Source organism: Apteryx rowi, unplaced genomic scaffold, assembly GCF_003343035.1.
Source record: "Apteryx rowi isolate R43461 unplaced genomic scaffold, aptRow1 scaffold_74, whole genome shotgun sequence".
NCBI lineage: Eukaryota > Metazoa > Chordata > Aves > Apterygiformes > Apterygidae > Apteryx > Apteryx rowi.
Window position 1 is genome coordinate 2,939,461 of NW_020451027.1, and position 26,587 is coordinate 2,966,047.

Below are 26,587 nucleotides of genomic sequence, written 5' to 3' on the forward strand. Positions count from 1 at the left end.
AGAAATCTCATAAAGATGTGCAAGTTAGAGATTATAAAGATAAATATAAGTGCTGGAAAATGGACATTGATATTTTAATAAAATCTTTTTTCCCCTCCTATTTTAGTTACCTACCATGGTTTGAGGTATACTACAAGCTGTTAAATACCCTGGCAGATTATTTGGCTAAAGAACAGGTAATTCTATATATTCTGTTTGTGACAAGTTTCAAGTTTTGTCAAATGAATCTATATTGTTTAAAACATTTAGTAGAATTTAAAAAGCAAGTTTTTAATTTATCACACTGAAATTCAAAGGATCTGAACGTACAGCCACCATTATCACTTGAATCCCACACTAATTTAAGAAAACTGCCTGAGAATATACCTTTATAAAGTGTCAGTCTTAGCATAAACGTAAAGCATGATGTCCTAGATGAAGTGTGAGCAAAGTGTCACATTACTGGAGAACTATATGGCATATTGATTGTAAACTGTAGCTCTTTGGAACTATCTGGTTATCAGTCAGAAACACTTCTTTTTCTGAACTGCATTAAATATGATATACTGTTTCACCCTTCGTATTAACTAAAAACTGCCTCTCATAATCCTGTCATCTCAACTAGCAAGGCAAAATTACTTGCAGCATTTGGTGAAGAATCATGATAGTTTAGTTTGCATATTCATGAGCAATTAGACATATTTCAGGATTACGCAGAAAGGAAATACTGGCATCTGTCTTTACTGAGAAAATTAAAGCTATACCTTTCTGCTTTAACTATATTAGTGTACTAGATGGTAGTTAAAAAAAAAAAAAAAAAAAAAAACAATAAAATAAAAAAAAATAAAAAAAAAAAAAAAAAAAAAAGCATCAATAGTTAGCCATATGCTGTAGGCTGCAAAAGCTGACATTTCAAGAATATATGAACTATAGAATATGCAATTATTGCACGTTATAGTAAATGGACTATAGAAAATGATGGCATTTTATGTAAAAAGAAAATGCAGTAGGAAAGTTGGCTTAGTTATGTTAGCTTAAAGAAAACAAAGCATAGAATACGCCTAAGTCTCATAAATGGTGTATTAAAACTTAAAACGTAGTTTTGGTTTTGGCCATTATTTCACTGTAATAGTAAAAATTGTTATTAAGGTCATATTTGATAGAAGGGACAAGGATTATTTTCACGTTTGTTTCCTGATCAGTGGTTCTGTCATTGCAGTCAATATTGTAATGAATTTAAGATACCAAGGTATAAGCTTATTGTGTTGTATGTTGAGAAAACTATGTTTTGATGGGCCAGAAAGTTCTCGCACTGTATGGTTTGATGTATTTCCTAATGCCGTGTATGCTGCTGAGGAAGCTATTAGAAGACATTGCTGTCTCCCTGTCCCAGGCACCATTTATGTGATCCAAGAGCTAGACCCAAAGCTTCGCTGACTAGTACAAGATCCGGTAACTCTGTCGTTCTCATAGGGAGAGGTGGAAGCTCTCTGCAAACTGGAGCAGGAAAGTCTGGCTCTGCCTTGCTGCTGAAACTTCTTTAATTCTTCTTGTGGTCAAAGTGAAACCAATCACCATGAAAGAGAACCCCCAAACTAAACAAACCCTCCAGTGATACAGCCTCATCTCTTTCCCAAGTAAATTAGTCTTTTAGAAATCAGGTTTAAGCTTCCTAATTAAACCTATTAGTTGTTTGTATTTTTTACTAAACTATTAACTGTTTTATATGCTCCAATAAATCATTTTTAAAATGTATACTATAACTACATAGCAGCATATTTAATCAAACTTTGAACAGGCAAGTATCATGGCTAATACAGTTTTGGAGAGATGATGTCCAAGATGCACAGGCCAGCTAGCCCCATTAATGCTATTTTCAGTTTCAAATAACATGATTCATGTGTGGAGTATATGAGGAACTATGTAAGAAATTGACTTCCTAACTTGTGGATGCAATCATTTTCTGAGATATCAAGCTGACCTGAATTTTATAGCTAAATGTTTGAATACTTTACCATGAATTGCAATTGTCTACTTCATTAAATATATGTATTGGTGTCTATACGTAATGTTTAATGTGTGCTAAATCATATGTATCCTGTTTTTATATAATGATTAAATATCTTTTAAATATATTCCCCATAGGAAAATGACTCAAATGATTTGTTAAAATCATTGTATAGCCATCCTGTGCCAAAGGCAAACGCTCTTGTCAGTTTAAGTGTGGTAAGTATTCTGTATATGACTGCCTATATAAAATAGTTGCTATGGCTAAACCAGAAAACCTTTGTAAATAGTAAACTTATGTTGCTTCTCATTATTAACTGTCTAGGACAAACTTTTTTTTTTCTCTACTGTATAGAGTTTGTCCCTGTCTCAAGTAGTTATCTTAAAGTTATAGTCGCAGAGAAGCAGAAGTTAAGTTTTGCTATATGGATGAGAAAGTAAACCACAGTGGGATCTGGCAGTGCTAGTACTTCTTTCTTTTTTACCTCCAGCTGTTTCATGTAGAAAAATTTCATTTCTCCTACTGTGGGCAGGAGAAACTCACTCTGTGTTTCATTGCCTCTTACGTCTGAGTAGGTAGAATTACAGGAGCGGACAAAAATCTGTGTAAGCTGGCTTCTTTCCTATCTTCCTACCCCTTCTTCCTTGTTTTGCTTGATCATGCAAAAATGAGGTAGAAAAGATGGTAGAAAAGGTATACTGCATTACGTAAAATTTCTTGCACATGCAGGTGAAATAACCCGTTCATCCCTCTGTTGCTTTTGTGCACTGTCTCTGGCATGTGGGACTGGGCATCGCAAGTATGGCAAGACCTTGTTGCCACAGAAACAGTAAAGAAGGGAGCCTGTCACTTACTGCCACCATTCTTGAAGTTTTTTTTCCACAGAAAAACATACAGATGCATGTTTATATACATTTGTAGAGGCTGTATAAAATGTAGTCAATACAGAGCTTTTTCTTTGCTGTGACTGAAATGTTGCAACTAAGCATCTCCTTGTTCACAGGATCTGTAGTATCATTGCACGTTTAATTAATTCCTGTTGGATTTTTCTGTGTGCAAATAATCTCTAATTTGAACTATCACAGGTTTGCAAGGTAGAAAGAGTAAAGCAGTGGTTAGATAAAGACTTTCCGTGCTCACTACAGAACATTAGATTACTTTATCTTGACCTTGTATGTGTCATTTACTTTTTAATCCATTTAGTTTAGAATAGAGCCCAATGCGTTGAGTTCAGTAAGCATGGATTCTAGAAAAGCATCTGGTCCTAATATGAAGTGGAGAGTCTACCACTGCCATTCCAGTGGTCACTCACCCTTGCTGCCTAAAATAATGCTGCCTTTATTTTAGTTTAATTTTTCTGGTTTCAGAGTCCAGTACTCATCCTTGTTATGCTTTTTTTCACTAGGTTAAAGAGCCCTGATATTTTTCTCCCTTGAACAGTACTAATCCACTTTATTTGGAAGTCCTTTCAGTTGTCTTTGTGTTGTTTTCACTGCAACTGCTTACTTTCTTTTGAGGCTGCAGTCTGAGTTGTTTCTGTGGCTAATTTTTTGCTGTTGTCAGTATAATATTTCAAGTTGTTTTTCATCAAGTAGCAGAAAGTAAAAATGGTTTTTCAGAACAACAGCAAAATACTATGTTCATACTGTTCTTGCGAGAATTGTTTTGTATATCAAATATTTTGCTACCATTAATTACAGTATTATGACCAATGCTAATTTGGCAACCCTAAACCCCTTTATAAAGCTGTTTAAATATCCTACTGCGTTTCATTAGGACATAGATACTTTTCATTTTAATTTCTTGCAAAGTGTTGCCGTCAGTGTGTGTGTTTCATCTCGCATAGAACATGCCTGCTTTGAAATGACTGCTGTGATGAATACGACTGGCAACACTGGAATGACAAGTTGCTTACAATAAATTTGATGCTGCTAGTTTTATTTCAACATTACCTGGCTTCTGAATGTATTTTTTTCTCAATTGTCTCTGCTTCCCAGTAGTTTGTTACATCATTACATCATTGTAATCTTTTTAGCTAAAGAATGATTATCTTAATGCAGGCCTCCTGCCAGATGCGTGACTGCAAGTACAGTTACGCAAACATGGTGGGTTCAGATGGAGAAGAGCAGGAGTATGTTAGCCTGAATCAGAAAGTTTTATGAATCTTGGTACAGGAATCTGTGCTTTACGAGTGCTCAGTACTACAGGGAGTAGGGAGATATTTTTGGCCACTTTCAGCCCTAACTTTATATGTCTTGCCTTTCCATTTGATGCCCCTTCCTAGTTCCTCATATACTAGAAAATAGACTAGACTGGAACTGTCAGTGGTAATAGACTTCAAAAGAAGTTATGGTCTGAAATATGATTGTAGAAATGGGAGCATGAGGTTGCTTTTTATTGTTCCAGGATGAGTTTAGTTCAAATTTCTTGATGCAGAATTGACAAGACCCCCCCTTCTTCCCCCCCGCTCCCCCAGTTTATTCAAATATATAGAATAAGTCTCATAGACATTGAAGTGGGGTTTAAATGGCAGGCCACAACAGTACTTTTGATCACACATATATAATCAGGCATAAATTATTTCTCAGTATCTGGCATACATGGCATCTCCCAATAATCCCTGATCAGGACACCAAAATACCATGTTACCAGTTAGGAACAATGTCTACTCTCACCTCTCAGTCCCAGTAACAAATATTTTGCAAATGAAGTTTATGATAAGTCATCATTCATTCTATGAAACCTGAACTTAAATATAATTTGGGTCACTTTTGTTTTATCCATGGAGGACTAACAAAAGTGAAATACAGTAATCATTCATTTTTGTTGGAAAAAAATAGCTAAGTTGAATCTGAATTCAAATGGGGAACAAATATAACAAAACATATTTTCAGCCAATGTTTTAAACATGTTCTTACTATGAAATATTCAAGCATTAGAGTCAGCTTTAGCCTTTTTGTTCCAAAAGTAAAAAAAAACCAAACAATTGTTCAATCTTTCTCTCATGTTTCATAAGAACCAAGAGATGATTTTTGCAAGTGAGCAAGTTTTGAAAAAACAGCCTTTTCTTGTATCGGTGAGTTTAAAAGGCACTGACTGTCTAAAGCCTATTGTAATTAAAGAAATAATTACTTGCTATAGGATATCTCTTTTGATTTCAGGCTTATTTGTACCTGTCCTTTGGGAATTCTGCTGTTGTCTTTAGCCTAAAAGAGCAATCTAATATTAATATATCTATTCTGTTTACACTAAATGAATTTCAGAGCTATGTATGCGTGCATTATAATCCTCTTATAAAGAAAAAAACGCAATCAAAATCAAACCTTTAAAATGATGAGCAAAATGAGAAAAATAATTTGCTTTTTTTTTTAGTGTCCCCTTTAACAGAAAACTTTGTATAGGACAGTAATTATTAGTTTAGTATTTCTTCCACAGCCATACATCTTCCCAGAGAAGTTTATAAAGATGTGCAACTATTCCATACCACTTTTTTTTTTTTTTGGGCTGCTTATGACTCTGGATAACTATAGTAGTGGGTCTTTGATTCTTATGGTTCTAACTTCCTTTCCTATTCAATGAATGGGATATTACTACTTTGTTAATTGTAAAAAAAATTGCTTCTATAAGTTACTAAATTTGTTACTCAAAATCTTTTGATAAATATTCCTCATTGTAGGAATATAATAAATACCTTATTGCAGATAAGAAATAATTTTCTGTTATCACCATACTTCTGAAAAACAAAAGGCATGCCATTAATCTGAATATTTTCTTGTTCTTGAATAGAGAAAAAAAGTCTTAGTTTTTTTTTTTCTCCCCCTCTGTTGATGCAAAACAGCATCCTGGAGTATTTCTTGTGCAAACGTTACAATGTTTATGGGATGCCTTTTTTAAAGCTGATTAAAAGAAAATTAACTATTGCCAAAAGACCTAATTTGTGGGGAAAATGTTCTGTTAAATGTATCAAGGTGGTTTAATAAGACTCTCCTACAGTTAGTAGTGTTAATAAAATTTTTTAATTGAACACAAGACGTTTAATAGCTTATATACTTCCTTCATGTTTTGGTTTATCTTTTTCAAGTTTGACTTGAAACAAACTGTTTTTGCATTAGTAATTGTAGTATTAAAATACACTATAAAAACAAAATAATTTTATTTGCAGTCTAAGTTTAAAAAAAAAGGCAAAATTCCACTGAAAACAAATAAGAGCTAAATATTCAATAATCATCACGCTTACTTAGTATGTACTTAAGGTTTTTTTTGTCCTTTAAGATTTAGGCTAATACACTAAAATACCTTAAAATTACTGAGCTAAATTCATGTATGGTAACTGTTAAAAGCACTGGATTAATGGAAATTGTTTAAATTGCATCTGTTTTCAGTTTAATCCATTTCATATTTACATTCTAAATGGCCTCAAACTAAGATGGATAAAATTGCTAGTGTTATTTTATAAATGATTGCTGAATCTCAAGCCGTCGGACCCTGATTTCTGTTAACACATTTCTTGATTCAAAGATGTTTGGGAAGAGAATAGAATATGTATCAAGTACTAATGGTTCTGTGCTAATTAATTTTCTCGTGGAAATGATTTTTCCTCTTCCATTCTAAATTTACCTTTTGTTCTTTAACATTTTCTTGTTGCAATTTTTAAATCAATGCTTACTTTAATCAATGCTGTAATCAATGCTGTTCTCAGACTTGTGACAACACTTAAATCTGGCTTAATTTCAAGGTTATTTCAAAAGTGCAGTATGATGTTTTGTTCATTTGTTTTGTGTGCTATGCTGAACCAGAGATTGTCATTTCATGTTGTTACCTGCTTAACTCTTTGTCAGTAGTAGCAAGAATTCTATCGGAAAGATAGCTATTTGCTGGGGTTGGAAATTTAAATGCTGTGGGTCCCCCCCCCCCTTTTTTTTCTTTTTTAGAATTCTTGGCTTTTGTCTGCACAAATTATTAATTGTTTTTTCCCCATTGATTAGCACTCATACTTCATTACTCCTGATATAACTGGATTGCCAACAATCCCTGAAAGTGTAAGTACGAAGTTTCATTTTTAAATATTTAGGGAGAGAAGTATCACCTTTATTCTGTGTGTAGGGCTGAACTCCGTTGTTATCAATAGGATTTTTTTTTTCCAACACTGCTTTTAGAACATGATTGATAGGTATTAAGAAAACCTTCAGCTAGTAAAGTTACTGTTGTACTACTCATCATTATCCAGTACTAAAGCATTATACAGGGCGTTTTTGACCACTGCTATATCTGCCTTTTGTTAATATTTACTTGGTTTGTTTACATTTATGGGAATTATATATTCAAAACATAGTCTACTTATGCACCTAGTGTTATTTGAATATGTATCCCTTAAACACTTCATTGCTAAGCTGTAAATTCAGCTATCAAGATACGCAATTAATTTTTGTGTAAGAAGGCATCGTTTCAGGCTTTCTGAAAATCTGCTGTACCTACTCACATTTGGATTGTCACCTTGCACCAGTAATGGTTAAAATATATTTTTAGATGAAGACTTGCATTCTGCAAACTGCAAATAAAATCTCAGATCGTGTTCTCTGTGATGTGTTTTAAAGAGATAATGTCTAATAGAACAGCTTCTTAATTTTCTGCTTTAAAATCTTGCCTTTAAATTGGGAATTGAATATGGATATATAGATTTGCATTTTTATGCTTTCAAATAATAACATCTTTCTTGTGAAAGTTAAATCTGTCGAATGGTACAAAATACATAGGAGCACAGAACTTGTTCTTGGTAGATGATGTGGTATCTGTGAAGAAATTTGGGCAGGAGTTTGTTGGCAGTTGTCCGTGTGGGGAGCAGCATCTGGCCAGGCGTGGTGGGGCACTCGCCCTGTCCCGGTCCCTTTCTGTCGGGTGCCTTTCTATACTTTTTTTACTCCATTTATAAATGTGGAGTCCCATCCTTCCAGTATGAGGAAAAGTAGTAGTGATACTAGGGGAGGGTAAGCTATGTAGGGAGTGAAGAGATGAGGTAATTATAGTAAATTAGTGATCAAATGAATTTCCCTTATTTTTTATTGTAAGCTTTACATATTTGAGGGGCAGCAACTTTTCAGGTACAATACAGAACTAATTTTGACAGATGTATTGATTTGTGCAAGGCTTTACCACAGGTTTAGCAATACTGAATCAGCATACTATTATCAAATAAAATATTACAGAGGTTGCCCTTGAAAAATTAGACTCAAGTTATCGTGGTGCATTAGTCTTTGACGGCCAGTTAAAGGTAGTACTTGAAGGATCAGAGTTTCTTTCTACATGCAGCATGCATAGCCTTAAAGCCCTTGCTTTCATCTCTTCCAAAAGTTTATACAGCATGGATCAAAAATAACTCTCTACTCTGATTCTTTGAAGTAATAATGCATTTATGCATTTACCTAAAACTGGATCATTAGATCCAACTGCATCATTCATTGGATCTTCTTTTGTCATTTCTTTTCACTGTATTTTTTATTTAATATTAAAATATATCCAAAGAAGAAGAAGGTCAACCCTGTGATCATCATCTGGGCTTTAATTAAAGTTAGATTTTCCTATGATTAGAGTCTGTAAGGAAATAAAACAGCAGGTGGTCCACCTCTCTGTCTGAAGCTGTTTTTGGCTGAAGAGCAGTTTGGGTGTAGCCACCAAGTGGCAACAAGTCCTGTGCCGGGGAGAGGAGCTGCGTGGGCAGGCTGGGCGCTCAGCTGCCCTGGGAGGGAGCTGGGAGAGACAGCCGGGGGCGGCCCTGCAGCGCTGCCCTGGCATCCGGCTGCGTTGGTCCAGCAGGCAGCCTTCTCCGGAGCCGTGCACCGCGCTGATGCCTGCGTCCCTCGTGGCGTGTGAGCCCTGCCCTCTCTTTTATGGCGTGGGAGACCTTGCTGCTGGGGGGAGCTTTGGATGGGCAGCTTGTGGATTCGGGAATGTTGACTTCCTCTTGTAGAAACTAACAGTTTCACTGTCTGCAGGGCTGTCTTTGGACTGGTGCGTATAATTGACAGACCTGTTACTTTAAAGTTCTGTATTATGTTGTCCCTAAGAAAAGATGAATGAGAGTTCTGGTTGCAGATGTGATAATAAATGTACAAAATTAGTCATATGCTTTGTATATTGTAAGGCATATCAGTATGTTTTCATACATATTCACCAGTGTTTACCAAATTTATTGTTTTCCTAGGCATTTTTGCTGGTACCTGTATTAGCTTATTCAGAACTTGTTTATCTCTGAATGGCACTGTGCCATGCAGAAATATCATAAGTTCAGCTGGAACACACATTTTTTTTTTCCCTTTCGCCCTTTTCCCACTCCTATGTTGTCTGAAACTATAAATAAGAGGTGCTAGTGACTCTGCTTTTCATTAAACCTCACAATAGGATGGCAGTGGGGTCCTCATCAGAGGAGGAAAGGGTGACCGCAGGAAGGACCCAGTACCTTCTACCCAGTGCATCTGACTGTTTAATGTCCTGACACATACAGCTCAAGCAAATATCTTGTTTTTCGGTCTACTTGCTATATTTAATTTGAAGTAGAGCAAAATGTGTTGACTTTGGGAGAGCCTGGCAAAATAGCACAGTTTTATTATCGTAACTATGACAGAAGAGTTTCTGCTTGGTGGAAGATCTATTCCTGGGGTTGGAAGTAATGGTTATTTTAATAGAATATGATGCTATTGGTATTATACCAAGTTTCAGGTTTTCCAAATTTGCAAAAAGTGCAAATCTAAATTCAGGAGCGTAATAAAGTGAGCAAAGTAATATTAACTTATACCAGGTTAGTTTTCTTTGGCTTTAAAACTCAATCATTTACTTTTAGAGCATAGCAATTTTAATGTAAAGACAATTTTCCTTCCATAGGATTGTTTTTTCTACTAACTGATCAAAATTTTTTTAAGTAGTATATAAAATGTTCCACTCAGCTATCACTGTTGCTATATTGTTAACATCTTATTTATTTAAACAGAGAAACCTCACTGAATATTTTGTTGCTGTGGATGTGAACAACATGCTGCAACTTTATGCCAGTATGTTGCATGAGAGACGAATCATTATTACCTCTAGCAAACTAAGCACTGTAAGTACTTCACACATCTCCTTTTAAGTAGAATATATTGAACATTTCACAAAAAGACCTACAGACCTTTGTGGTTTTAGATATGTTCCATGTGTACTTGTAAGACAATATCTACATATTTTTCTGATATATGGTTTTAGTCTGGCTCTTGAAGTACAAAAGTCTGATTTATATAAGACCTACTCAGATACATTAAGTCAGGTTAATTATTTTTCTTATCAGGAGATGAGAGTTCTTTAACTCTCCTGAGTTCATTTCTGCGCCTTCTAACCTAAAAAGAATTCTTAAGGGCTATTATAACATCTTTATTATTCACTTGTGGCTTATTCCATTGGAGCTACTTGAAAGAAATCAAGGGGCCATAATAATAGCTGCTATCCTAACCTGGTAATAGGTAGATTCATCTTTGTTGGAGTGGTTTGGGAGTGCATACTGTAATAGCTCTGATTTGGAGCAGCTCTTCAGGCTGATAATAATGTGCAACTCAAAATAGTAATTTTTTTATTAAAGGTTTTAGGTTACTGCTCACATTAAAATGTTTTTTCTCTTATGCCTGCTTAGACTGTTTAATAAAATAATGTTGTGTTTCATTTTGAAATATATCTAAATATTCCAATATTATTTTGTTTTAAACTTTACAGCATCATTTTGAGGTTTTAAAATACCCTATATTTTGAAGATATTCCCAAGATTAATTTTGCATTAGCATGAGACTGTTACTTTATAACCAACTTTCATCATAGAGCATATTTGTAATCCAGAAGCTTCTGCCTGTTAAGCTCAGTCATTGAAAATCCCTCCTTTTTTTTTTTTTTTTTTTCCCTAATAGTACTGCATGAAGCGTTTTGTTTAATGCACTTTCCATGGTGGAACATCAATGCTATGTTCCTAAGTATGGCTAATTGCACTACAGAATAAATGAACAGTTATTTTAGTTGTCTTAGGCACAGGCTTTTTTGAGCACCACGATGCTGGGTCCCTGAATCTGTAACCAATGTTGTAGTGGAGGGATGCCCAAGAGTCACTGAAATGCTAGGCAAAGGACAGCACTTTACCGTGCATTGATTTGCAGAATAAGGAGCTAAATAAGCAAGTCAGTGATGATTAGAGAATAAAGGAGACATGAGGCCGCATAGGTAGAAGCAACGTGAACAACAGGAAGAACAGAAAGATAAATAGTGAATGAATATAAGCAATCTTCAGATTACTAGTCTAAGATGTATTTTTTTTTTAACCACCAAAGATTTTACTGTCTTAGAGAATTTCCATACTCATACATACTTCATCTTTTTTCTTCTCTGGAAATGACTAGGAGAAGAATTGTGCATCACAACATGACAAAAAGATCAGAGTGTTGACCACCCAAAAGGGTGAAGAGAATTTGAAAGGAAAGCCCTATCAAAGAACCTGGTTTAATAAAAGTTCACACAAAGGAGCAAAACCATGGGATTAGATTTATTTTTTCAATTTGCTGGTTCAGGACCTAGCTTGGTGTCAAGAAATAGAAGAAAAAATATACTATAGATAGACAAATCCAATGATGTGAAATTCTTTTTACTGCTCTTGTATCATTATGGCATCACTGATTTGGAAGCCATTACAGATCGATGGGTGTAATATGCTGCTTGTGAGAAGCATGATTTTGTTCAAAATTCAGCTGTTTATTCTGGACTTTGAATCAGTAATCTTTTCATGAAGTAACAGAGTCATCTTGATGGTGTCATCACTGAAAATAATTTATATATTATTCTCCTGGATAAGGATATGCAATCATAACAGACTTTTTGTCAGTGGTAATTGGACATCCTGAGGGATGAGACCACCAAGCTGTGAATGTGAATAACAGATTGCAGATCAAGTCTGAAAAGAGATACCACATCAGTTTTACCTTCTTCTGGTTATTTTTTCAGTCTACTAAAGTCGTAGGTAGATGAAATTACTGCCACCTCATCTAGGATCCATTCTGATGTAGGGGTGGGGTAAATTTTCACTTACACTAGCGAAGTCTGATTGAAAGTAGAAAAATGAAGAGCTGAAAGAATGAAAAGTAGAGCTGGCTTATCAGGATCTTCAGCAAGAACTGTTACCTGGTAGAGTCTTTCATAAACAGAACAGGAGCAGTGGTAGACTTGCTTGTTTAAAGAGCAATGCAGTTTAAAAAACAGATTAAACCCTTCTTAATATCTCCTGTAAGAATTCACTAGAATGATTACATGTGTTTTTGGCATGATAAGATATTCTAGTTTAAAATGATGGGTCTCTTAATTTAATAGAAATAAATAAATGGCATGTATTTGAATGTTAGTATGTACTAGCTGTATGCTGTTTTACTGTTGTAGGTATAAAGCACAGCAGACATACTTTTGTATCGCACCAGTCACATTTTAATATTGCTAAATTACAACTTGATACTTAAAAAGATTAGTCTTTCAAAAATAGTACTATCAAGTTCAATGTACTGTTAAGGGAGTTGTGCCTTATCTTTGGGGTTAACTGAATACCAAGTGTTTGTGTCAGTTCATGAAGTGCGCTGGGCTGTGATGTTACCTTCGAGTTATCAGCTCTGTTTCGGTTCAGTATCTCAGGGCAGTGACTGATAACAAAAGGCATAATTCAAGGCCTTGCTTCATTTCTCTTTGCCATTCTTGTGGGGAGGGGATGGAAAATTACTTATGTACAGAAATTGTTTAAGTCTAGCATTTCTAGCCTATAAATTTCATGCTTTCATTATATTCAAATAAAGAATCAATCCTGATATGAAAACAAGGGGGAAAAAACATGCTATATTTAAAAAGAAGGGTTACTGGGCAGGCAAGAGGAGAAAGAGAAAAGAAGGTTTCTGTTTTAAGCTGTTCAGTAGCCTTTTATTTTAATTAAAAAAATAAAAATGATAATTACCAACTTGTCCTGAGGGGCTCCGATTCAATTGGCAGCTTATATTTTATTTTAGCCAAGCAGGCTTTGCTTTAAATGCATCTGCTTATATTTGCAATTGTTATGTATTCTTTGCATCTTTCTTTAAATTGATTTTTCTGTGTTTATAACCCTTTTTGAAACTCCTTCGGTGGGGATCTTTGTCTACTTGCCATAGCAATTGATACAAAAATATAAGTGGAAACTTCTCTCTGTTCATTTCTGTCATAACTTCTGGGTCATTATTTGCCCTAGCTGTTGATTCTTTTATTAGCTTGACTTTCCAACTACTTTAATAATGTGATTGTTACCAACCTCACAGCATGCTTCAGGCTTAGTATTAGAGTGAGATAGATTCGCTAGCCTGAGGATTATGTTCTGTAAGATCTGTTTCTAACAAAAATTACCATTTCTGGCTTTTGAACAGTATATTGTAAAAGAGAAACAAATTACGTGACTTTGGAATGAATGAAAGTGAATGAAACAAAGGAACTGATTAATTCACAAAGTGGTTGTTAGCTATTTCACTTTAACTGTGTGAGGAAGACTTCTCCTAAATGTCATACTGTATATTCTAATGTAGCACCATTTTCTCATTCATCACTACATCTGCACGTATTCTTATTAATTGCATGGAGCTGTAACAGTTTCAGTACAATTAATTTTTTAATTCAATCTTACGATAAATTATTAAACTACTGGGGAAGGCTTTTTCAGGAAGGCTGAACTAGAACATTGATTTTATGCATGCTGGAGGCAGGCCCTAGATGTTTAGGCCCCAAGTGCACCTGCTGTGGTAGTCTACCAGAACATCATACCGTACTCTCATGTATTCAAAGCAAAGGAATAAATCATGATTTTACAACAGTGCATCAGTTGACTTATTGCTGTTTTGTGACCAGAGGTAGGAAGGATTGCTGTTTAAAGCCATGTCATCGGTTCTCAAGTCACTCAAGCATGAAAGCTTGTCATATGCCTCTGTAATTGTACCTTGCCAGTCTTTCTCTAACTAGTCAGCTGGGGCTGTGCATTTTGTCTCAAACACCCGGCTGGCCAGTGTCTGACAGGAGCTTTCTCATCATCCTGTCAGTAATATGTTAACTAGAGTGCATCTTCCGCGGCCCATAGTGGCAGATGAAAAGGATGCTACACTTTAAAACAAATGTCTAAATGTTATCTCCATTTTGACCAATATTTGTTTTAGGTAATACAAGTCTGATATGTCTGAAAGCACAGCGGTTACAAAGTTCTGCTTTGCGCTGTCTGTAGGTTTCATTGGTGAGCCCTGTAGAAAGGAGTGTATTTGCTATTAAAATATCAGTAACAGATTTTTTTTTCCCATGTGAAAGAGCCCTGAATATGTGTTCACACACACACACACACACGCACGCACACACACACACACAAACATATATATATTTGTGGAATTATTTTTACTGTTGCTTATATGCAAAGAGATATTTCTGCAGTTCCACTCAGTCAGTATAGTTAGTTGGACTGAATGGCACTTTCAAATTCCTTTCCTCTTAAATCGTGTTCAGCTGCTTAGCTGTGACAGTCACAGCATCCATGGTCAATCAGGCACTCGGAAGACAAGAAGGCTCCATGGAGAATGCAATGCAACTGGCCATCTCTAGCAGCAAAACACGCTCCCCTTACCCTAAACGCATTATCTTTGTGGATTACTTTGCTCCTTCTACACCTGACCTGATGTCTAAGATTCATGAGTTTATTCCAAAATCCATGTATCCCTAGGCAGTAATATTGTTAACTGAATCGGAAAACAACTGTGGTGGTTGTCTGTTTCTCTCACTTCATTTAATTCTGTCTGTGGTTTATATATTGCATATTCTTGGATATGCTTAGAAAAAATGTGAAGCAGTGCTGTTACTGGGCCAGATCATTGAAACTCTAGGAATACAGGGCATGTTAGTGTAGAGTGTGGAAAGACAGAAAGCTGCTCTTTTGTATTTTTATATTTCTGCGTTCGAAACTGGCTCTTTGCAGAGCTACTTCTCTGATACAGACTAAAGCAAGCTAAGGAGCCAAAGCAATTGGCTCCATACAAGTCTTCCATGTTGGAGTAAGGAATGGCATTAGGAATTGTCATACAGCTTGGCAACAACATACAATTTCCTTACGGTGGGGTGATTCTTTTCTTACCGTTCTGATTAAACCAACTGTAGGATTTTTTTTTTTCTGATTGTGCACTGCAATACAGTCACAATTGTATCTCAAAATGTGTTTATGAAGCGTATAGCAGCCTCATTTTAAATAATATTGTCCCAATAATTCAAAAAATTATAGATTTACAATTAAATTCTTGTCTCAAATTCCTGTGAAGTAGTACATAGTGTGCGTAAATACGTAAGGACTAAATTTAATTCTTGAAAAACAGAAGATTGATACAAATTTATCATTAACTGATACAGCAGTACAGAAATTCAGCTGACACTCATTATGTTCCCAAAAGTAGAATTAGAATTCATTTTGGAATATTAGGTCTATTAGACCAGTTGGTCCATGGGCAAATATAGAGTGGTGTCATTTAATTATTAAAAGTTAATTTGTAAGCAGTCTAAGGTTAAAACATGTTGTCTGGACAGAGGTGCATGTTGCAGTGCAGTTGAGGTTCTGTCAGGACACCAGTCCAGAACGCACTCTAGTACCCTTCTGGCGCTGAAATTATGGGAGAGAGGAGGGAAAAGGCCAATACGGAATCAAAATGTGATTAGGAGTTACAGCAGGACCTGGTAACGCAAAAGATCTCCCAGGCCAAAAGCTTAGAATAGGTTTTCCATCTTCCCAACATAATATTAAGAAAAATAATTTTGAAAGAATTTGTGAAAAGACATAGAAATGTGCGGTCAGCAAATGATTGAAATTCTTTTTCTCTTAATGAGAGGGGAAAACCATAAAATGTTGCAGACTGCTGTTACCTGCCATCTGTGTAAAATGTGAGGAAATATATAACCGGGTTGCATTAAAAAAAAAATTTTTTTTCTGTAAAAAGAAAGCATGTAGACATAAAGATAGATCTGCAAATATATTTCAAAGTAAAATGTTTCACTTACGCTTTTAGAAAAAAGAACAAATCCAGCATTAAGATAAATCCTTTAGGGGCAAAAGTTGCTTCTTTTTCCAATTCATGTAATCTTTGGCAATTCAGTAAAAGCTGCAAAACCAAAGTGTGTGTGCAGCCAGTGCAGGCCCTACTGTGGGCATCTGTCCTCTAAGAGCCAGACTGAGTGTCCTGAGAAAGCCTTCTACTACCGATTCCTTTGTGGCTGGGCCACGTGCAAGCTAAAAGTGAAAGAGTCCATATTCTGTTACGACTGACCAGAACTGTCTCACCCCCTAGAAAACCTACTGCTGAATTCACTGGTGGTTGTATGAAGGTATGAGATATGAAGAGTCGTTGAACAGTGCAAGTGTAATGCCAGCACTCTGTTCTGGTGTGCCATTATGGCAAGATTTCTCCTTTTTCATGGTAACCGCTGCTTTATCAACTCCTTTTTCTCAAATTCAACAGTGAAAAGATGAATTATAGCATAGCCAGTGGTGATTCTAGTCTTGCTTGCAGTAAATAAGTTGTCTGTCAGCTATTCACAAGGAAGCTGTTCCCTGCTGCTTCTTAATTAGTGGATGGCAGAAGAACATACCATGGAGTTACTCTGGGGGAGGGAATGTTAATAAAAATTATTTTCTTGGAAACTCCCCTTTCAGAAGCAAGAAACATTTGCTAAGCTCCTTTGTTTTATGGGAGTGTAGCTCTTTCTCCATAGAAAGAGATTCATAAAATACAAGGGTAAAGAAATGGGCAGTCAGGAGACGGTAAGAAAACAAAATGGGACAAAAAGATGTATATATTTGAGTTTTTGTGTTGATGTGTCTTTGTGAGAGAGGAAGAGATAAAGAAGCTAGGAAATAAGTGCATATCAAGAAGAAAAACATTATCAAGAACAAATAGAGATGAAATGAAGAAATATGTGGAAAATGAAATTATTAAACAGATTATATAAATAAGTGTAATTAGTTTATTATGGGATGGATAAATATCAGTAAGAGACCTGTCAGGTAATCTAATTTGAAACGTGAGGGATAAAAGGTGACTTGACTAACTTCTGAAAGTTCATCGTCTATAAAGATGAACTCTCAACATATGAATAATACTAAAAACCTTTGTGCGAAGAAGAAATTGAGTAACTGAATCAAGTTGCATGGCTTTTTCTATGCCACCCACACCTACGGGTTATATAGATACATCTAAGTATCTATGAAAGTGTTTGGTTCCTCAGTACAGACACAGTATGTCAGTGGCATTCCTTGCTGAGTGCTCACCTATTACCACTTCAGCTGCATTTTCTGCTCCACTTCCATTATTGAGAAACGTGTCCTTCCTGGAGCCATAGGCAAGGAACAAACTAGCTGCAGTCTTTTCTTCTCCCTTCCAAACTAATGCACAACAATGATGCCATAATGCTGCTTATGAATCAAGAATTGCAAGAAAAGAATGAAATTGATTGTATATGAGGTGCTGTCAAATACATGAGTAACACTTTTCTCTTTCCTTCCCCCAAAATAAGGATAAAGGAAGCAAATAATATCCCCCAAAAATGGAGACAGTAAGTTTTTTAAATTAGTGTTTTCTTTTTCCATGTTTCATGATGGAAAAAGTTGAATTTGTCAGCTGTGGACTGGAAATATATTTCCCTTTCCCACTCTCCATGTGAGCTTCTCCTCACTCATGTTAGTGAGGAATGCTGAGGCCTTGTCTTGCCAACAGGAGGAAAATACATTATGGCTCATTTAAGGTCCTCCCTCTTTTTCTTTTTAAAGTTTATGGGGATGGCAGATGGGAAACTACTAGTCAGGCGCTAAATTAAAGAAATGCATGAGAAATGGCTAACCTTTGGCTGTTGTGGCTTGGACAGTACATTCTTTTCTCTTTGATTGTTGCTGAATTTTTTTTTTATTCAGTGATTTCAGTCTTCTCACCAATGCCAGTAGAGTAGACTAAGCTTATGATTTAGTCTGATTTTTTTTGTCCTTTAGAGGTGGGAAGGGATTTATGGTCTATTGTAAGTTGGCCAAAGCAAGGGCTCCCTTTCAGCTCTTTGCCCCCAACAATCTCTCCCTGCCAGTTCAAGAAATGGATGGGAAGGGGTGGATCTTAGCAGGTGTTAAGTATCTGTAATGTGTTTGGGGCCTGATTTCATTCCCCATCGAACAAGATTTAGATGTGGATGTCCCTTTTGACAAAGCTGATAGTCTTAGGAGCTGTAGCAATGTAGAAGAGAGGCTTCCTTTCGCTTGAACTGCTCTTCCCCTCTCAGGAAGTGGATAGTGATTTCACAGTAATTCTCGTAAGCAGGGAATATTGACAGGTACCAGCAATAGGAGTTGGTCCAGGCTGATGGTAGCTATCGTAGTTGTAGTAGTGAAAAGGTGACCTATCCTCTACAATTTTTTTACTGGGTATTAATAAGTAGATGAGTTAACTAAGCAGAATCTTTGACATCTTTCAACATATGTGTGGTCAAGACAGTGGGAGGGAAGCAATTCTTTAGCCCAATGGGACTGTGAAGGAGGAGGGAAAGAGCATACCAGTACCCGTTTCTGGACATGGTGTTGACAGAGATTGACAGTGTTTGAGGATTTTTTTAGAAAATGGTTTTATCACAGTAGTTCTTTAATTCCTTATAGTTGATTTTAAAAGGTTGTACTGTATCACAGGTTAATTTTACTTTAGCATTTTATCTAACTTCTCTTTCCATTTCTGGCTTTCTGACAAGATTCTGCTAATCAGTTTATGCATTTCCAATTTTCGTGTTGTGGCATGAGTAAATCTTGTCATCTACACTCTGCATCTCTTTTTACCTTTAGTTATAGGAAGTGCTTTGAAGAAAATAATTTATACTGATAGCAAGTAACTGCTAGAGAAAGAATAGCTTTGAGATGACAAAGAATAGCTTTGTGCAAGATATAGAATAAATGTTTTCATTTTACTCTTTCAAATAATATGAATTTGCAGACAGGTATCAAATAAGCACAACGTGCGAGTCTGCAGAAAGTCTTTCAAGCAAAGTAGTGTGGTTCTAGACATATTGTAGTGTTTTAGCAGAAATAAAGGGGGGCGGCATGAGGCAAGTCATTTTGAAAGTCCACAGTAAAAAGCTTCATTGATAGGACTGAGTGTTGGAATAGCAGATATACATATCAGAATTATTACATCCACATGAGAGATAGGGAGGAGCTGCACTCTTCGTGTTCCTAGGAACAAGTAAACCTACTTTGATCAAGCCTTGAACTAAAATTTTTCCTAATAATTCTTGTTCAACAGTTGTAGATTTTGAACAACACAGTCTTCCCAAATGGCTGTTTGTTGCAGTAAGGTGGAAAACAACTCCTCACTTTCTCTAGGATTCTTACATTATTTCAGTCATGCTGGCATTTGGTAGTAATCAATTTATTACCCCTCAGTAATGAATTTTGCTGTAAAACTTTTTGAAGTGCTGTCTTCCACTGTTTGGAGAGACTTTTTATTATAGCCTGGTATTACCAGTAAGCACATAGTTCTCACATATTTTTCCAGGGGGAAAAGATAGAATTACTGTACTAGAATCACTACAAAAGTCTGGAGAAAACAGCACATGCTTTCCCTGCAGGTTGATGAAAGCTTGTATGGTGACGCTGACTAGAGTGTATTATCAGAAGAGATCAGAAACAGACTGAAACTTTCAGTTGTACAAAATAATGTAATAAATTCATTAATTGATAGTTAGAATGGAACAACAAACTTTTTTGCTGTCCTATGAAATCGTTAGGAATGTCAAATTAAGTTTGTATTCTAATTAGAAAATGGGTTGAACACTAAAAGTTTTTATTAACAGGGTTTTTTTTAGCTAGTTTAGGTCAATTGACTTATTTGTTTATATAATTTAAAAGCACTTTATTTCAACCAATTTTGAAAGCCACAATCAGTTTTATTTTCAAAATGAAAAATTGCTTAAACTAGAAGAAATGCTTGGAAAATGAAGATAAGCAGTAATTTCTTGAAAATCAGAAATTTTGGAAAAATAACCCCTATTATTCAGTATTGACAAACAAGGATTTCAACAGACAAAAATTCTGTTTAAAAAAAATTGCCAGGCCATTTCATTACGGAAGAGAACACAACACTGGCAGGTGTTTTGCATGTGGTAGACTGTTGGAGCAGTATCATTTGCTGCTAGAAAGCATGTAATAAACTGTCAAACTTGCAGTAACCAAATAGGTTCCATAACACTATTTTACAATAATTTATGAACTTTTAACCAACTCTATATTGAAAAATGATGCATGTGTGTGTATATATATACACATGTATACATATGTACATATATATGTATACTCACACCGTTGGATCTAGCAAATTTTTTTTGACAGATGCTTTCACCTTACATATACAAGCTTATCTGTAAAGAAAGGGGTCATGGTTCACAGTTGATGAAATCTCCAGTAGCTGCCAAAATAGGTATGGTTGAAAACAGCCTTGAAAATGACTTCAGTATAATTTAGTGTAATGACTACCTTTCTTGGAAAAGAAATTTCTCTGAACTATGACGCTTCTCTTCTTGAAAACTTTTTAAAAATGTAGATATTGATAATTCTTTTTGGAATAGATCTCAATTGACAGAGAGGCTCCATATAAATACCTCTTTCGCTAAACAGCATAAAGGATTCTTTTCTGAAGAGGTCTCACCAGCCAGTTCTCAGCACTTGGTCAAGCCACAGATGTTCATTTCTGCACCTCGCAGAGTGGGCTGCGCTCTCTGCCTCTCATCTCCAGCTTTCCGCAGGGCGCCTGATCTTGCTCTAGCTGCTTCTCCTTCACACTGCAGTTGCTATCAGACATCCCTCCAGAATCCAGTGGTGGACTCTGTAAACCTCTGATTTCTAATTTAAACAGTCAGGCACAAGCTTGGCCCTGAATGCTTTTCAGTTTTTTTAACTATCTGATTATTTAGGATTTAGAGTATTATTCCAAGATTTGCAGAATTTCCTATTTCTTTCTATTTAGAAGAGTGAATATGTCAGTTAAAGAGGTAAGTTGTGTAAATAGCTAATGCATTTGAGGAATGCAGTCACTGCTGAAATATTAAAAAAAGGAAAGAATAAAATGGCTAGAAAAAGTGCAAATTTTATAATGTGAAATCCATAATTATTGTATCATGATTTGCTTAGAGACAATTGACACAGTACTAAAATGTTGCTCAGTTCAAACGGTATTAGAATCACGTAGCTGCTTGTATTACAGACTGTATGCAACAGGAAGCTATAAAGCATTTTCGTGCCATACTATAATGTTTAGAAACCTACTGCAGTAGCATAGATAAGGTGTTACATGTTATTAAATTGAAAAGCAAGGAGCAGTACTGAAAAGCACTGGTGTCTAGGTAATCAAGTCCTTGCATTTGCTGCTAGAAATGCTAAAATTCAGTAGATATTTTTTATTAAAAATGTTAAATGCTAGTCTTCTGAATGCCACACCAATATATAGATTCTAAAATGAGAGAGTTAATAAAACTTTAAATGGTTTTTAATGGAATTATTTACTTCCTTTTCTGGATTGTGAACTAAAATATGACACAGACTTTATATATGCATAAGAAAGAAAAATATTTCTTTATGCATATAGCATAGTCATGTTAATCCATAATTTAAAAATGCTGATTAAGAGGAGAAGGATGGTGTATATGTTTTTAGGATCCTCTGTATGCTCTGTTTTATTTCAGTCTGTGATTGAAATGCTAACTTTTATATAGCTAGTTGTGGTTTAAAAGTTACATGCTGCTTATAATAGCATGTGAACATTTTAACTGGTAATTCCATTTCCATTTTGTATATAAGACCCAAAACATAATACTGAGCTTGAATGCATCATCAGTAGTATTACTTCAACTGCAGAGAGTGATAATGCAGAAATAAATTCTGTAAGCAGTTCTGTGTTAAAGAGGAGAAAGATACTCACTTATTTCTTCCTCCAGTCAATTAATTCTTAGTAAGAAAACAGTAATTATTAAAATGACAATTACTATAAATCTAAAATGAGATGAATTGCAGATGTTTGACATAAAGCTAAGAAACGAAATGTTAATCTGAAATGAACAGTTTAAATATGGAATTATGATATACTTGGCTTTCTGTAGTATAACTGTCAAGCTTGGACAGTTCGTTGGTCAATAGTGACATTCTCTGTGTCAGTGAACATAGTCTCTTGATACCTTAACCTGCAGTTCACACATTACTGAAGCTCCAACTGTCGAACATTCAAGTCCCTTGGTATTATTGCAGCTTCCAGACTCTCCTGACTGGCTCATGTTTCATTCTTTGGCAATTTGCCCTAATGATATCCCTCAGGAGCTTTCAGACCCTTTTCTTTTCCATATTTAATCGTGTTATATTAATCTGAGTGATGAGCAAACTATGCTGTGCAAATTGTAATTGTCCGTGATTGCTGCTGTGATGCTATTATAATTATTTTTTTCATTTTTATTAAAATAAATAAATACACACACACACACACACACAATTGCAGTATAATTTTTATGTACAAGTGTAACTGTCCAGGATAGCCACAGTGTGAAAGCCTTTAACTGCTGATCTCTTCCACAAAGAGCTTTTTTCTGTAAAATACACAGAATTTTAGCACTTGCTGTATAGACAGGATTTACATTTTATTTTAGCTCATAGTTTTGTTACAGTACAAGTACACAAGTCTAATAAAGAACAGTAATAATTGTTAACCTCAGGCAGCAATTTTGTTGTGATATTAAAACATGAGAACAGTCTTTTGTCTTCCATAAGCTCAGTGTCTTCTGCTTGGAACGATGCCTTTGTCTGCTACGGGTATTCTCCGCCTTCATTAGGGGAGCTGTGATAGATAAAGCACGAGGGGAGGACAGTACAGCGTCAATAGTAGAAATTGCTCTTTGGTAGGACTTCTTGTGTCCTGAAGAGATTGTGTTAAGTCCTATGACTGAGGTTCTTAAATTCTCTTCTGATCAAAGTTCTTCTCCCACTATGTCTAAGTATTTTTGGATGAGATTAGTAATGGTTTATTTGCTGAATATAGACTAGCTCCTTTTGAAAACAGTCTTGACACTTTCTCATTCTGTGGACTTCTCTGTTGCTTAATGAGTAAAACTGCTCAGATTTATGTAATTGTCCGACTCCCTGATAGCAACAGAATATTTGAGAGGTCAAATTCAAGCTCTTTATTATGTATTTCAAATTATTTTGTTCACTAGAGAAGTGCACTAGACCTAGTTACTAACCAGTTCCACAGTCTTTAAGAAAACAGCTGTCTACTTTTTGAATGGTAAGCAGACTGTAACACCTCTGTGTCCTGGTCAGGGAAGTCTTTATTTTTTGGGTAGCTAGTGCCAGACTTTCCAGTTCCTATTTTGGGGAAGAAGTTTTGGGAAGTTGTAATAAAGTTACTCTGCTGTCATAGGGAATATCCACTTTAGATTTTATATATATATATATATAAAATATATATATATATAGGTAGGTAGTTTGGAAATAAAAATAGTGGCAGTTAAGTTAATCCTGCTCTAGAGTTTAGTGCACTTCTGAGGCTTGAAGCAGGGTCAGATCAACTGCTGTTGTTTCGAAGGGCGGGAAGGTCCTGGGAAGTGCTGCTGCCTTTCCCGCTCCCGGAGCTGAATGCTGTTCACGTGCACTCGAGTGCTTTGTGTTCCGGATGGCACTACCCGAATTTGTTGACCGTGAAAAACATCAACAAGTGCATGTTTATTTTCTTTTCCAAGGAAAGAGGCTGAGCAGGGCTTAACTTACTTGTCAGTTTGCATTTTGTAAACGTGGTACTTGTATATGTATCTCAGAGTTCATAAGTACATCTAAACAATTAAAAGTAATTTAAGAAAAAAGCTACATTAGCGGGTTTGTGACAGTTAAGATTCTTGAACATCTACAAATTAATTTATCATGTTGCATTTTCTTCTTGCTCTTCATATTTTTTTTTGCCAATTCTATTTATATATTTTTGGTTTTAGTTGACTGCTTGTGTTCATGCGTCAGCTGCATTGTTATATCCGATGTATTGGCAACACATTTACATCCCAGTGCTTCCTGCCCATCTTCTGGACTACTGCTGGTAAGATAGCTAACCTGTTATCCTCCTTTCTGAGAGTTTTACCTCTCTTGTAATCTGAATTAACTCATAAAAACAATGACTATTTATATGACTAAATATACAGGATCCAGTTTATGAAAGCACTTAAGCCAATGCTTAAATGATTACTTGATGAGTGATACTTCAGCATTTCTTTACATGCTTTTTGAGTTGGGACCTTGAGTTACAATGCTGAGTACTATCAAGGTAGCATTTAGAATTCTGATTGTAATAACTGTTCATGTTTTATTGTTAGAGAATGCATTTGGTAATTTAAATATAACTGATGTAATAGTTTTCATTTATTTGACATTTAATCTCAGGTAAAAGATACTGAAAGAAGCATTAAAAATGACTAATGTCTGTGGAATCAAATACTAGGAGGCATCTACATTTTTCTTAGTTCTATAGAATGATTTAATGTTTGTATTTTTCTTGAGTTTTAAGGCCCAGCCAGGTTTAGGACTATATCCAACACTTTCCTGAAGGAGATCATAATCTGCTTTTGGTACTTCCAAATTTATTGTCATAAGAAATTCTTTGCTTACATATACTCCTGTTGAAATTTGTGTTCACAAAACAGACTTCATATTTTTGGCAGATTTTTAAATTGAAAAAGAAACAGTCACTTCTCTAGGCACTTTTGACCCTTCAAGGGATGATATTTTTGATGATCATTTTTTACTACAATGGGATAGTTTCAGAGATAATTTTCTCTTCCAAACACCTGGGTTTTAAGATTTCAGGGTAAGAAAGGATTTACTTTTCTCTATTTGTAGTAGTTCCAGAGATACCAAATGAGAGTTGCATTAAAGCACGTAATACAGGAATATCCATCCCTAGAGGCTTTAACTTTAAATATGTATGGGTCTATAGTGGAAAACCAAGCCTTTTAAAGACATTTTACAGATCGAGAATTAAATCATACAAAAACTGAGTCCGAGTCAGATACCTAACAACAGAAGTCTATTTTTCTGTTACTAATATTTTTTTTTCAGAAATTATGCTTGTATGCTTGTTTAGCTTTATGTTTTTTTTCTAGAACCTATAAATATTAATGTTCCATTGATCTCCACCCAGTCCGTTGAACTTTTTTTGTTTTCAGAGAAATTTTCATTATATTTCTTTAAGTCCCTTTGATAGTTTTTTCCTCAAGTTCACAATATTTGCCCATGATAAATCTTTTTTTTTTTCCTTTGGTAGCTCCTTTACTTCATATGTAAATTATTTATTGTTTTTAAAAATAAATCAAATATTCTCCCCCCTTTCCTTCTCTTTCAACTGTAGCTAAGCCTTTCATCTTTAATGATACTTTTCTTTTGGAGAAACTCTGTCCTAATTGTTTTCCTTTCTTGCTTTGAGAAAATGCACCAAGATGGGGGTATAGCTTGGATGTATTTGTTTGGGTTTTGTATTACTTGAACTTATCATCAGAAGCTTTGTATTTTCTTCAGTACCATCCAGAACTGCTGTTCTCAGAAAGAAGGCAGATTGACACCTTTTTTCAAGCTGTTCCCTGCAGAGTGTGTCCTGAATACTAGAGGATTTTTTGTTTCTCCTCCTAAGCACGGATAATGTCTCTAGAAATAATAATGTTAGACACTGTACACAGTTTCGTATGATGATTATAGTAGTTGAGATTCTAGGTCATTATGTCATGACCTGAGAATTTTTTTTTACTCATTAAAAGGAAGCATGGAGTTTTTAAAACTTGTAAAACTCATTTATATCCCTTTTTCTTTTTTACTGTAGTACAACAGAGGGGGAAAAAAACATGTTTCTCTTTTTTTGAGGTGTTCAAATGGAAACATAAAATTCATAAAAGGAAATGCACAGTTGATGAAGTTATCACAGTAACTATAATTCAGACTTTTTATTTAGATTGTCATACATTAATTTTTCTCTATCTGATCATGTCTGGTTTGAATGATTCTTTTATCAGACATACTGTAATGGATACTGTAATACTGTAAGGAAAAACAACTTAAAATGCTTAGCTTTCCTCATGTTTTGGTCTATTAATAGTGAACAAGTGTTTTCCTCTTAGGTATATAATATATCAAGTTAGAAAACCTAGAGGTATTTATAGGACCAAAGCTTATGTCAGACCAGGCCTAATGTGCACTCTCAGATGATCTTGTCAGTTCAAAAAGAATAAAACCATTTTTCTAGACTTCTTAATATGTTTTCACTTTTGATGTTTTCTTGACAGATTAAAGTTATTTTTATAGCAGTGCCTTTTTTCCATTTAACTTGACATACATTTTCATACCTAGAAACTCTTTGTCATTGTTTCACTTGGACTTTGTTGTGATATCTCCCATGTACTCGCATTATCTTAGCATTGTTCTGAAATGTTGTCTTAATGAAGAGAGTAGGGATTATCAGTTTGCTAATTTTGTTCATTCCAAGG

General features: G+C 35.3%; 1 protein-coding gene across 2 annotated transcripts in view; it reads left to right on the plus strand.

The window, feature by feature from the left end:
* DENND1B (DENN domain containing 1B) overlaps nt 1-26,587 on the plus strand; it is a 161,251-nt gene that overhangs the window by 71,243 nt on the left and 63,421 nt on the right. The window contains exons 5-10 of one of the 2 annotated variants that reach the window (XM_026087854.1): nt 107-176; nt 2,125-2,205; nt 5,004-5,063; nt 6,973-7,026; nt 9,969-10,079; nt 24,056-24,156. In XM_026087854.1, the coding sequence (XP_025943639.1) occupies nt 107-176; nt 2,125-2,205; nt 5,004-5,063; nt 6,973-7,026; nt 9,969-10,079; nt 24,056-24,156 (477 nt within the window). The remainder of the gene's footprint in view (nt 1-106; nt 177-2,124; nt 2,206-5,003; nt 5,064-6,972; nt 7,027-9,968; nt 10,080-24,055; nt 24,157-26,587) is intronic. The other variant, XM_026087855.1, reaches the window with a different exon arrangement.